Consider the following 14665-nt stretch of genomic DNA (forward strand, 5'->3'; position numbering starts at 1 on the left):
TGAAAAAATTTAAAAAAATTTAAAAAAATTATAAAAAAATATTTAAAACAAGATTAAAAACAAGATTAAAAACAATATTAAAAAAAATACAGATATAAGAACTTTATATATAGCAAAGGATTAATAACAAAAAAATTTTTCAAAAATTATAATTGTACAAAAAATAATAAAAACCAAAATTTTTTAAAATAAAATAACCAAATAAGTATTGTAAAAAATAATAAAAAAATATAACAATAACAAATTTTTATAAAAAAATATATAATAAAAATGTTATAAAAACAAAAATGTAAAAATTAAAAATTTTTTTAAAACAAAAATTATTTAAAAAAGTAAAAAATATTGCAAAATTTATTACAAAAACTATAACAACAAACATTTTCCCCAAAAAAAAATTATAAAAAATTCACAAAAACAAATAAATAAAAATATTATAAAAGTAGTATAATAATAAAATATATTTTTTCCGTAACACTAAAAAAATAAACTAACAATTTTAAAATGAATAACAAAATATGTTTTCCAAAAATCAAATAAAACCAATTATAAAAAAATAACAAAAACAAAAATTTTCCAAAAAAAAAAACAAAATTGAAAAGAAGTAATAATTTAATTATAATTTTATTATAGAGAATGCAATAAAAATATTACAAAAACAAAAATATGACAATAAAAAACATTTGTTGGCCTGCAACACTAAAAACATAGCTGAATAATTCTATACAAAATCAAAAATAAATTGAAAATACTTTGTCAACGCGTCCAAATAGTTGATATGCTATGTATATAAATACATTGTTGGCTTGAACGTCGTGTGGGTGTGAAAATTCAACGTGCTTGAAGTCACATACATACATATGTACGCGCCAGCGATTCACAAAAATATGCAGGGAAACAAAACGTGAAATTGTCACTAAGCAAAAACAAAAGTAAATAGAAAGACAACTACAAATACATATATACATACATACATACATGTATGTACATATGTAAAAGTGTATATGCGCTGACAGAGCGTTAAATGTCGCGACATTTGTGACACTATAAATAATAATTTGTCGTGAAAGCGCGCTGAAAAAATATAAAATATATAAACGCTTCAGATTTTGAACATTTCGACAGAGTGTAAACAACGTGTTAGTTTGGAAATGCTTTCAAAACACACAAAATGAAGCGAAATTTACAGAAATTTGATGAAACGAGTACATATAAAATAGAAAAGAAAGAAATATTTGAGAGAAAATGAAAATAAAAAAATTTTAACAAAAAAAAATTAAAAAAAGTGTACGAAAAAAATACTGAAAAAAATATGAAAAAAATTTGAAAAAAACCTGGGGAAAATATGAAAAAAATCTGAAAAAAATTTGAAAAATAAACCGAAAAAAACAAGCAATTTATCACATAATTTCGCTGTCAAACGCATGAAAATCCGTGACATTTGAAATAATTTTACGACAAAAAGCAACGCTTTGGCGTATTTGACACGTTCAGTGTACGAAAAAACGTGCGCTTACAAAGCAATTGCAAATTTATTGCAATAATTTTAATTAAATATTTATATTTTTTTGCAGTGAAGCCAACAACAAGTGAACAATAGAGAGAAATACAAAAAAAAAATTAAAAAAATAATAAATTTTTAAATAAAGTGCAACAAGTTCGTAAGTGTATGAGTACGTATGTGTATATGTGTGCGCACATAACGGTTAAAACTTAGCAAAGTGCAGCGAAAAGAGCAAAATTTGTGGCAACGGTATTGAACCTACACACGTAATAACGTAACAGTGCCCAGCTGTATCCCCACGCAGTGCATTTATCTAACATGGAGTTGCATGTCCTGCCAACGCGCAGCCAAATGAACCATTTACGACAGTCCATGCAAATTGTTGACGACAAACGCACACTGTACAAACATATGAGAAACTTTGTAAAAGCCAAAGCACATGTGACAATTGAGACAAGCAAAGCTAGCAGTCAAACGGTGTAAGAGTACTGAGGCAAACAGAAATAGAAACAGAAACAGAATTACAAAAAATACAAACACAAGCAAAGGAGAAAAATATTCAAAGCGAAAAACGTTGCGCAAGGACTAAAACAACATTTTTCAACAGAAAATATATCGGGGCACCCTGTACAGCAAGCAATTGTACGAGCGTTCCAGCGCGCGCGTGAGTATAAGTGAGCGCGCAACACGTAAGGATAAGTGAAAAAATTCACAACAAATACATACAAGTGCTGAGGAGACAACAACTACACACAAAAGGTGCGCAGACAACAAAAAAGTCAAAAACAACAACAATAAGAGTTAGAGACCACAGCGCGCAGCAGGCGCACACATCTGGCGAACAGGCCGCAGAGTTACAAACGCAACAACGCGGCGCGGCGCACAAGAAGCCGTAGGCAACAAAAGAAAGAGAGCGAGCAGGCGCAAGAAGCAGTCAGGCAACAGCAAGGAGCTGCTGCGACCACTTACAAAAGGATATTGAACCCACGCCGAAGACGCGCGTGTGTGTGTGTCTGTACTAGTATTGGTGTGCGCGCACTGAACAACACGTGGTTCCACCAGCACAGCAGCAAAGCGAAAGCCATTGAGCAACGCGCCGCACAACAAATCGCTCGTTGTACTACGTGACGTGACTAGCGGTGGTTGGAACACGTTGCCAGCACATTTCATATGCAAATTGGTGTCCTCGCGCACACAGCGAACACAGGCGCAAGCACAGAGTTGTATTAAGGCGCAAGCAAACAATTGTACAAAGGCTTCAAGTACACAGCGGTGTTGAGTGTATAAACGCGCGCGCGTGTGTGTGTATATGTGAAGTGCAGAGCATAAAGTGCAGGCAGTCGCAGGACATTCTATTCTTATTGGCAAATAAACGCGCGTAAGCCTTCGTGCGGAAAGGACTGTTTTCTTTCACGTGTTTAAAGTGCAGTGCCGCAGATTTCTTAGTTCTTTTGTGGACTTTTTAGTGTGTTATCGACAAACATATCATACATATATACATATAGATATTTGGTTAATTTGTGTATAAAAGTGTAGTGAAAATGGATTACTTCGTTGCTATGCTCGAGCATTTGGATATAATGGATTACAAGGTGCTGAGCCTGTTGGCTGTACCAATTTTGGCTGTTTTGGTGTTGGCGGTGGTGCTGCAGCGGATGAGAAGAAAAAGTGAGTGTGAAGAAGATTTTTTTTACAAGATTTTTTAAGGCAAAGTTTTTAAAAAACAAAAATTTTTATACAATTTTTTTTTAAATGAAATTTTCATTTTAATTTTACTTTTTTAATTTTGAGTGTGTGCGTGTATACATATTTTTTTTTTGCCTAAAACTTTGCGTGATTTTGTTCGTTGTGCCTCGTGACTGGCTAATAATAGCAAAAATCATAAAAAAATGTTGGAAATACCAGCTATGGGGTAAAAACGATTGAGACATTTGTATTTAACTGAAATAATTGAAAGAGATATATTACCAAAAGTTTCAATATATATTGTTTTTCATAAAAAAATTAACATATTTTTCTAAAATATTAAAAATGTTATATATTTTACAAGTTTTTATTGAAAAAAATTTCACAAGAAGAAAAAGTTTTTATAATTTTTTCTTAATATTTTTTATATATTTCTTTTATTAAAAGTGAAAGTTTTTCTAATGTTTTTCTTAAATTTTTATATACATATTTCTTTATTTAATATTTTTTTATATTTTTAATTTTTTTAAATATTTTTTTTTAATCTTTAACTACTTTTTCTTATATTTATAATAAAACATAAGCTTTTAACAAAACATTGGTATTAAATTTTTAATCTTATTAAGAAAAATGTTACTAAATTATTGAAAAAATGTTAAAAATAAATAAAAACATACTATTAATATACATAATACAAAAATTCAAATATTTTTCAATTAGAGATATTTTAAAAAAAATTTATATTTTTCATGAATGTATTTTGATGAAAGTCATACATTTATTTTTGTTTAATTTTTTAGATTTTTAATATTTTTTTTTTTTTAACTAATTTTCCTTACATTTATAACAAACATTGATATTTTTTCATTTTATTAAGGAAAGTGTTATTAAATAATTAAAAAAATATTAAAAATAAATTTAAAAAAAAAACAGAAAATGTTATTAATATAGTTTTAAAATATTAATATTCTTTCATTAACAAAAGAAATATTATTAAAAAATTCATATTTTTTCATTAATGTATTTTTATTATAATTGTATATTAAGTATTTTTTTTTGATTGTAATTTTTTAGTTTTTTTAATATATATTTTTCTTTAATTTTTAACTACTTTTCCCAATATTTATAATAGTAAATCTGTTTTTTGCCAAACCTTGGCATTCAATTTTCCAAAATATTTAGGAAAATTGCGTGTATATTTTTACAATTTAAATATTTGAAAAATTTAAAATTGTGTTCCAACTTTAAATAAAAAAATTAAAACTATTGTACCACTGTAGCTATCTTGCAATTTTTGGCGCAAATAGTTAACCTATTTAATAACATGTGCCGGCATGAATTATTTGAGGGGAAATCCTAGACCTCATTTCGCTATACCGGTGGGAATTAACGAAACAGAAACAGAAACATAAACAAAAATTATGATTAAGCAAACTGTGTGGCAATTGTGACACATAAAAGAAGTCATAACAAATAAAAAATAATAATTTTAATATGTGGTATACATATGTATATGTTTATTGAAAAATAATAACAAATAAAAATTTATGTAAATATAAATAAACAAAAATAAATAAATAATTATAATTTACGAAAAAAAACATTTATATAATTCATTTTTTTTTTTAACAAAATTTTAATCTGAACAGTGATTTTTTCACCAAATTATCTGTTTTTCTTTTGTATTTTCTTCGAACGAACATGTTTCTTCGCAATTCTCAGCAGACTTATGCAAATATTGCATGTTTAAAAAAAAAAAAACATTTGAAAAGTCATAAAATTTAAAGTCTAGACTGATTTTACTCACGTTTAACATGGAAATTTCTTGTTGCACTTAACAAAAAAAAATAAATAAATTTAAAGCAAAAAATTACCATTGTGTTAAGTAAATTACTTAATTCCATTCCACGCTCACATTACATAACATATTTTCCACTAAATTTCTACTAGAATGCCATCCTTTTTCACGTCTACCAATTTTAATGATATACTAAACGACATTTGACCAAAGTATTACCACTATTACTAAATAGTATAAGTATTAGTACTTAGCTTCGTATTTGCTTAACAAGTGTATGGTAAGAGTGTGATACACGTCATTTACGCTACAATTTTGACTGTTATTTACGTCATTTTGAACAAACGCTCAACGCTCTTACGTCTGTCAACTTTAATCATAGAGCTAAAGTTAGAAGTTCGTTGATTATCTAGCAGTAGATACTAAGTATTATACAATATAGCCATATATAGTACATAAGTATCGTCACCTAAAATGCAAAATGACGTCACAGCACTATTCATAAGTTTACAAGTGAAGGAAAAATCATAGTGAAACAAAATGTGTGTTTTGGTTACAAAGTGGTTAAATATATTGGTTATGAACCGGTTATATATTGGATATATTGGACAGTGGAAGCTTAAAAGTTTATGTTATATATATGTAATGTGATATAGTCTTTGCATAAGTTCACAAGTGAAGGAAAAACGATTTAACTTAGCACTCATATTCAAACAAAATTTTGAGTTTTGGTTATAAAATGGTTATATAGCGGATATATTAGACAGCGGATGCTTAAAAGTTTATGATACAAAAATGTAATTTGGTGTAGCGAATCGTAAGCAATACAAAACTCAATTTTGAATTTTTTGATGATACATTGTTTTGCATTTCAGGTGACGATATGTTTGTATATATTCGCTCCAAGTGTTTGATTAGGTTTACTATTTAAGATAATGACAGGATTTTTTCATATAAAAGATAAACCAAAAATTACATACTCTCAGGATTATTTCAAATTCTGCATAAAATATTATTGACACAAATTGTGAAATTCAACTGACAGTTATCTATTTGCATGGACATGAATATATTTAGAAAAGCACAAAGGTTATTAAAGGCCGAAAATTGTCATATCATTCAAAAGTTCTTCAAAAACCAGCACAACCGCTTTGAACTGGTTTGCTATAGCAAGTGATTTCCGTAAATATGAGCCCGATAAGCAATATGAACTATCTGTGGCGAAAATATGCTCGCGTAATAGTGAAATTCAAATCAGACCGCACACAAGCGGGCGGTTAAAGTGCGCGAACGCCTGATAAGAAACTACGATTGGCATCACCTTGAATTGTTTGTACTGTCTAAATATAATAAGCACTACAGATGTTTTAGTTTTTGCTATTTACTTTTTGCAATTTTTTACGTGTTTTTTTAGTTGTCGTTGGCTGAGTGCTCGCACTCAAAGCGCCAGGCAGCAGGAGGTGCAAATTGTGCGCGATTCGTTAGATATTTTATGTGCTTCACTATCAGTTGTGGTTTGCGTTGCGCGTGTTTACACATATTTTGTTGGTTTCTTACTATTATTTCGATGATACGCTACCTATTGTAGAAAAGGTAATAAAACATGAGCGTACAACAAAGCTTATCGGCGAAGTGTACAAGTTAACATGATTGTTTGATTTGGAAATACGTGTGCAAGTAGTAATGACAAGGGTGGCGGTAATAAGTTTGAAGAAAATGAGATGATATATTACTAAGTGAAATTGAAATCAGGAGATGTGGAATTTGTTTACATTGATGCAGTTGGTTTCCTAACTAAACAAATATATTTCGGTATGCATTCATAAAAATGCTTAGTTTTATAACTAAATTATATATTGTCTCCGAATTTTATACGAAAATACCCCAACTGACAGAATGGAATCGGAAACGAGAATATTTGATTGACAGTGAAGCCGATCTCTACTTCCATGACATTTTAGCTTTTTCAATACAATGAGCGCAAGGATTATTTCGATACTTATTTCAATGTAGCCTAGATGTAGGCAATATTTGCTGTGAATGATTGATGATTGCGTGCGATTTTAATACAAACGTTGCCTACAATTAGGCGCATTATATATATTGCATAGTTTAGCAATGTTATGCACTTTATACTATTAAATTAATGCCACAATAAATGCAAAATAAAATTAATTAATAATATTATAATATTACTGCTCATTTATATATCAAAAAATACAATAATAAGCAATAAATGCATATAAGTAGTAGGTATGTATTTTATATATCTATATCTACATGTGTATGTACATACATATATGTATATAAATGTACCAATATTTGCTAAGCTTCTAAAAATATTTATTTATTTGCACATTTTAGCTATTTTTAATATTTGCAATATTTTTTTTTTTTGTCTTTCCAAAATAAAAAAAATATTCGCAGCGTATTTTGGCAAAGCTCTTGCTGTTGTTTGCTTTCTAAATGGCATTTGTTTGCGCGCAAATATTTTTCATGATAATGCAGTGAATATTTTGAAAGCATTTTTTAGTGATTTCGCATTTTCATTGTAATTTGTGGGTAAACTTTTTTGTAAAATTTTTGTTGATTTTTTAATTTTTAATTTTTACATAATTGCATTATTTAATCAAAAAAACAAAACAATTTTAAAAATTAAAAAAACCAAAAATTAAAAAAAATTTAATCAAAAACTAAATTTACAAAATTTTAAAAATTTAACAGGGAAATAATACCAAAAAAAGGAACAAAAAAATTGCACTAAATTTTCAAAAATGAAAAAAAAAATTAAATAAAACCAAAACATCATCAAAAAAAAAAGCTTTAAAAAAATTAATCAAGAAAATTGGTTTAAATTTTTTTGTTTCCAAATTTAAAAAAATTAAAAAAAGTTGGATTAAATTTTTTTGTTTCAAATATTAAAAAAAAACAAAAGTCAAAAAATTAAAAAAAAAATCAAAAAAAATTGGATTAAATTTCTTTGTTTCCAAATTAAAAAAAAGTCAAAAAATTAAAAAAAAATAAAAAAATATTTTTCCAAAAAAAATTGGATTAAATTTTTATTGTTTCAAATATTGAAAAAAAAACAAAAATCATAAAATTAACTAAAAAAATGTATTACATTGTAAAAATTTTACCAAAAAAGTGGAATCAGAGAATTTTACCAAAAAGAATTTAACAAAAAAATTTTGACGTAAATTTGTAGTTTAACAAAGGAAATAAAAACAAATTTACCAAAAACACTTTAACAAAAAAATTAAAAAAATTAAAAAAAAAACAAAGCCAAAACTAAAAAACTACACTAAATGTAAAAATGTAAAGTTACAACAAAAATTTTACAAATTATATTTTTGCAACACATAGTAATCATGTTACGAAATATATTTATCATTCGATTATTTTTAAGTGCTTTTTAGATCTACGCTTTTCTTCAGACTTTCATTATCTCATTTTCTTTGCTATTTTCCCAAACTATTTACAGAATGTATAGTCATATCATTAATCTTAATTAAATTTTTTTAACGACAAGTGACAGTTTCAGTTATTCATAATAGAAATTACATAAACCCTATTTGCATGCTTACGCTTCAAATTTTTACCGTTATTTAACTTTTTGTATTGTTTTCGTTAAAACGGTATTTTAAACAAGCAAAATAAAATCAAATTCATTTCAAATGCAAATATATTTGTGTTCAAATTTAAAACTGTCTAAGTTGACTTAAGTCAATTGAGGCTTTGCAGCTTCCATTGTTGTTATTATGCAAGATTTGAGCCTGTATTGTATCTCAAGCTATAGTTTTGTATATAAGGCTTTAAAATATAATTAAAAAGGTAAGAATTTGTTGTTCGATTTTTGCTAAATCTCAAAATACCTGACATGACTTAAGTGAACTTTTGCTATATATTTTAAAAGTATATGAGCTTAAATTCAATTTTAGACTTTAATAAATTAAAAAAAAAAAAAACCTATGCAAAAATTTAAATTTTTACGTTTTTGCATAGTTTTTTTTTAATTTTTGCTTTAGCTTTTTGAATTTTTAAAATTAAATAATTTAAAAAAAATTCATAAAATATTTCAAATTTTAACAAAAAATAAAATCTGGATATTTTAATCAAAAAAATTGAACCAACTTTTTTTGTTTCAAAAATTAAAAAAAAAAACAAAATTCATAAAATTAAAAACAAAAATTACAAAAAAATAGAACCAAGACATTTTAACCAAAAAATTTTAAATTTTTTTTTGTTTTCAAAATTAAAAAAAAAACAAAATTAGATCGGAAAAATAAAAAATTTTAATTAAAAAAATTATTAAATTTGAAAAATAGGTTATTGACCTAAAGCCAATAAATGCTAAATTTTAACATTTCAAAATATTCAAAATGTTATATTTATTTATAATAAAATAAAAATTAAAAAAATAAATTTCAAAATTACAAAAAATAAAAATAAAAAAAATACTGAACTTAAATTTTCATTTTAACCCAATAAATTTTCAAACATGCCGCTACATATAACAAATAGCAATAATATAACTAAAATATTATGGTAAAAATTGCATTAAAAATTGCACATGCAAAAATGTGCTACAACAACACATAATAAACAATAAAAAAAGCACACATATCTAAATGCGGCCACTGAAAATTACGTGCAGACATGCAAAATAAAGCTGCCACGGCAGCATACATTAATGCACAAAGTACGCTGAAACACAAACATACATATGTACATATATGCGTGCCTGCAATGTGGGGTAGCGTTGAAATGCATTTGGCAGGCATGGCAGGGAGCCGCATGCATAAATATGCATACAAGTGTGAGAGTGTGTGTGCGTGTGTGAAGTGCGAGCAAGTGAAGTAGCTGTAAGCAGGCAGCGAAGTAAATGGGGTGACTTTGTATGCAAAAATATGCAATTCCATGCACATACGCACACACGGACATAGGTACATGCGTGCATGGAAACAAAAGTAGCAAGCGCATAATTATTTTAGTGCCTGCATGCGGGGCAAACAAATGCAGAAAGCAACAAAAAATCACAAAAAAAAGTTGCCAAGCAATAAACAAAGGGAAGTGGCAGTTTGAGCGCAACTGTAGGCACTTAAAAATTTACACTTAAAGCGTACTCTTTATTTTTGCAATTTTTTCCAGAATTTTTAATATTTTCCTTGATTAAGCCAAGAATATACCACTAAAAGCACACATACACACTCAAAACTCGCAAACGACGAAAATTTTCCATGCATTAATTTCTTTTTGCTGCTTAAAACATTTTATACACACATTTTTATGTCATTTTTATAAGCTTCAGTTGCGCGACGCGTGCGCATGCGCATGTATCACTTTTTATGGGTCACTTTGCTTTGAGCGCTGTGCACGTGTGTACATGCAGGTAGCACAAAAGAAATCAAAAACATGCTTTATTACTTTCTTGTGTCTCGAAAATCACAGTGACTTGTAATTTTTGTAGCTTCCATTTCACCTTTTTTATTTAGACATGCTTCTCAAGCGCTTCCCTAGGCGTTATTCAATCGTGCGACCTGCACCTGCCCACATCTCAGCCACTCGAGCTCACTTCCTCTTATTACTAATTGCCTTTTGTGTTTTTTGTTTACTCTTTTGATTTTTGTTTTACATCATAACGTGCGACTCCCGCAAAGATTTCATTCATTTTCATTTTGATGCACACACACAATGCGGCACTTACAATTCTGTAATGTATACACATGTAAAATTATATTTCTACATATACAGACATATGTATGTATGCTTATGTGTGTGCGCTACGCATGCACATTTCCGCTGCGGCTGCAATTACAATTGTGCTCTCTTGCTGCGAAGGCCCTGCAGGAAATTTTTGCCGCCGGTGCAACAAAATTTGATCTCACTTGCAGCGTTATAACTAGTTTCAGTGCAACTAGTTGGCAACAATTCCGAAAATTGCTGATTCTTAACACTTTTGAAGAAAGTTGCTTTCTTAAGACTCTCATATTCATCACAACATCGAGATTTTCATATGAAATTAATAGGAATGCCTATTTGTTGTACTAAAATTGTACTAATTATTAATTTTGTATTTTAGTACAATATTTTTTATGGACCGTTGAACTATTGTGATAAAATAGCAGAAGTTCTAACTGTCGGGTTTAGTACAAAACTTCTTACGATTCGACTATTGTACTAAAAGTGTTCTAAATATGGTAAAAATTGTCTTTTCTTCCATATTCTTTCGCAGTCAATCTTTCTTCCATATTTATTCGCATATATTTTGTTGCGATAAAAGTGCACTAAAGCTTATTTTCGGTTTTTAGTACTAGTTTAGAACTAAGATTCTAAGAAATATTTTGCAAGTGCTGATATTTTCATAAAATTCTTAATGCTAAACATGTACGTAGTTTTGAGTATTTATTACTATTATATTGTATTTAATTAGTGCTAAATACAATTTTTTTTATAGAAATCCATACGTGAATAATATTTTGGATATTTTGTATATCGATATAGAGTTTATCACCTATATTGTATAAAAGAAAAAGTGTTCTAAAACTAATTTTAAGCTTTTAGTACTATTTTATAACTAAGATTCTAAGAAATATTTTGCAAGTGCTTATATTTCCCGAATATTTTGTAAACTTAATAGCAATTGAAAAATGTGTCACTTATGTAGTCTTCAAGCGTTTTAGTACTATTTTAGTGCATTTAGGACGATTTTTAGTACTATATTTTTCATATCATTGTTCATATTTTATTCAGTACTAACTAAAATTTAATTTCAAGTAATGCATACATATGTGAATAATACTTTGTAAGCTGTTTACTTACAATAATAACTTTTTAGTACTGTGTATTATCATAGCCAAAAATTCGCAGTGTACTAGTTTAGTCTATCTAGCAATTTTCAAGCAATAAATTGGTTTGGTATATATTTTAATACCTATTTCTGGGTATTAAAATCAATAATAAGTAGTTTTGCTCAATATTATTAAAAAAAAACAGTTTTTTAGTAATTTTTAAAAAATTTAGTACACCTTTAGAACTAAAAATTAGCACTTTGTTTGAGTACAAAGGTCTTTAAAATTGAAAAAATTTAAAAAATTGAAAAGAAATTTAACTCCCTAACTTACCTGATTTAGTTTTGATAAAATTTTAGCACAAATTTAGTACAAAAATAAAGAAATTTTTTTGAAAAAACCCAGAAAAAATATAACTTTCCAACTTTCAAGTTTAGTACTAATTCGGAGATAATGAAAATTTAGTACAAATTTAGTACTAGAGAATTTAAAAAAAGCCGTAATTGCTCAAATTCCATTGACTAAACTTGAAAAAACGTAGAAAATATTTATACGTTTTTGAGACGAGTTTAGTACTTGTTTGGGTTATGAAATTTTAGTACAAATTAATACCAAAAACCAAAAAAATGCAATAATTCTCAGTACTTCATTGGCGAAACTTGAGAAAATATTTAACTTTCTAAAAATCGAGTTTAGTACAAATATAGACCTTATGAAATTTTAGTACAAATTTAGTACTAAAAGATGTCTAATGAAATAATGAGAGAACACAGAAAAATTTTAATTTTATTTTGCACTTATGCTTAGTACTAGTTTGGGACTACGGAAATTTTAGTACAAATTTAGTACTAAAATCTAAAGAATTGTCAAAATATTCAAGATTTGTCTAAACTATATTTAACAGGCAAACATCTGCCTTAAAAGGTGATATGGAATATAAAATAAGTATAGGGGGCACCAACTTAAAAACAGCGAAGCTTCCAGCAGCGCCACCACACTGCCTGTTGAGCGCTATGGCGCGCCAAGCTCAAATCCCACCCATATATCAAGAAAATCCCAGCATTTATCATGCACACGCCAACCGCAGAGAAAATGAAAATTAATGATAAACAAAAAATCAAGAAACCAAAAAAAAATTTTAATGAAAAATTGAATTGAAACACTGAAAAGTAAAATACTTGTCGAAAGTAGCGGTGTTTATAGCAACACACAAGCGATATGTGATGAGCTTTAATAACGTTGGCTGACCGCAGACATGTGATACATGCTTGCGCATATTATACATATATGTATGTGTGATAAGTACAAACATATATATATATATTGTAGTATATATGTACATTCAATGGCACCACCAGCCTGCCTGCCCATGGCATAGTGAAAGAAAGCGTTTTCGCCGCGCTCATAGCTTTTGTTTTGTTTATTTGCTTTTTATATTCAGTTTTTTAGTATCGTATTTACTTTTTTTGTGTGTTATTTTTGTTGCTTTTCGCTGTTTACCTTTTACTTGTATTTCTTTCCATTTATAGTCTATGCGCGTAAGACAACACTGGCCATATGCAAGCAAGCCATGGTAGTTTCTTTGGTGTTACCTCGCTTCGCTAAATTTTTATGTTTCTCGTGAATTGTTGTTGTTTGTTGTTTTTGGTCAATGTTGGCTTTGACTTTTCGGGATCGCATGATTTCGTTGAAATTAAGCGGCATGACTTCAATGCACAAACATAAAGTAATATAGCTACCGGCTTCATTTTGTGGGACGTCTTCAGTAGTTCGGCGTTGTTGTTGTTAACGTTGTAGTAGTTATTGTTGTGGGCTCTGTAAGCAACCTTTCTCTGCGCATTTCCACATTCGTTGGCCAATAAAAGTTTGCTCTAAACTTGTTTCTAGTGTTTGGTGTTCGAGCTGGTAGTGAAGATAGTAAATTTCCATGGCTTTCGAGGCGTACACATACACACATAAACCTTGCTTATATATTTGCTACCAGCACGCTCAGTAAGCTTAGCTCTGCGCCTTGTCATATTGAATTTCGATTATTCATGTTTTGGCGATTTTTGTGTTGTATGCATTGTTGTTGTCTTATGTTTTGTAATACATATTATATGTGTATTTAAAGTATTAACACTTGGACCTTTCTCAACAAGAAAGAAAGTGTGTGACGTTTGTTTTGTTTTTTTCCGCTGATTTTTATAAGCTTTCATGCTGACCCAATGTTTTATTATTATGATTTTATTTACCGCATAATTCGGCGTTGCGCTGAGATCTGCTGATTTTTTGCGCCTTCATTTCGAATATGATTATGTAAAAAGTTGAATTGTTTATTTTGGTTTTGAAATTTGCATAATATTGTCATGCTTATATTTGAATTGATATTTGTTTGGAGCTGTTAGTAAGTAGGGCGCTTGGTGAAAGGTTGTGATGATATAATTTCGTAATCTCTATTTGATCTTTATTATAAACATATTATATTGGATAAAGTTGGTGAATCCGCAAACAAACTTTCTAAAACCATTTATATGTGAATACTAAACAAGTGGTTTATTTTTTGGGGGATTTGCAAACAGGGAAGGAGGAAGAAAATTTGTTATTAAAATGTATATCGATATAAAAATAAGTTTTTTGGTGAGTGTTCAAGAATAAATATATATAAAAAGTGAAAGCTCGTTGGTGATGAATTTATCTAGAAAAGTTAGGGAAAGCTCATAAGCTACTTTAACTCTTCTATGATAAGTTCCCAAATACTAAAACGTTTAAGAATAAATATATATAAAAAGTGAAAGCTCGTTGGTAATGAATTTTTCTAGAAAAGTTAGGAAAAGCTCATAAGCTACTTTAACCCTTCAATGATAAGTTCCCAAATACTAAAACGCTTGATTTATAGAAAAAAGTTTAAAG

At 28.3% G+C, this 14665-nt stretch overlaps 1 protein-coding gene across 4 annotated transcripts in view; it reads left to right on the forward strand.

Moving 5' to 3' along the window:
- The window catches only part of LOC120776185 (protein kinase 4-like), a 133004-nt gene that overhangs the window by 54116 nt on the left and 64223 nt on the right, over window positions 1-14665 (forward strand). For 2 of the 4 annotated variants that reach the window (XM_040106807.1, XM_040106808.1), the window contains exon 2: window positions 1572-3169. The exons of the other annotated variants lie outside the window; for them this stretch is intronic. In XM_040106807.1, the coding sequence (XP_039962741.1) occupies window positions 3043-3169 (127 nt within the window). In that variant the 5' untranslated portion in view covers window positions 1572-3042. The remainder of the gene's footprint in view (window positions 1-1571; window positions 3170-14665) is intronic. 4 annotated transcript variants of the gene reach the window in all.

The sequence above is a fragment of the Bactrocera tryoni genome, chromosome 4 (genome assembly GCF_016617805.1).
Source record: "Bactrocera tryoni isolate S06 chromosome 4, CSIRO_BtryS06_freeze2, whole genome shotgun sequence".
Classification (NCBI taxonomy): Eukaryota; Metazoa; Arthropoda; class Insecta; order Diptera; family Tephritidae; genus Bactrocera; species Bactrocera tryoni.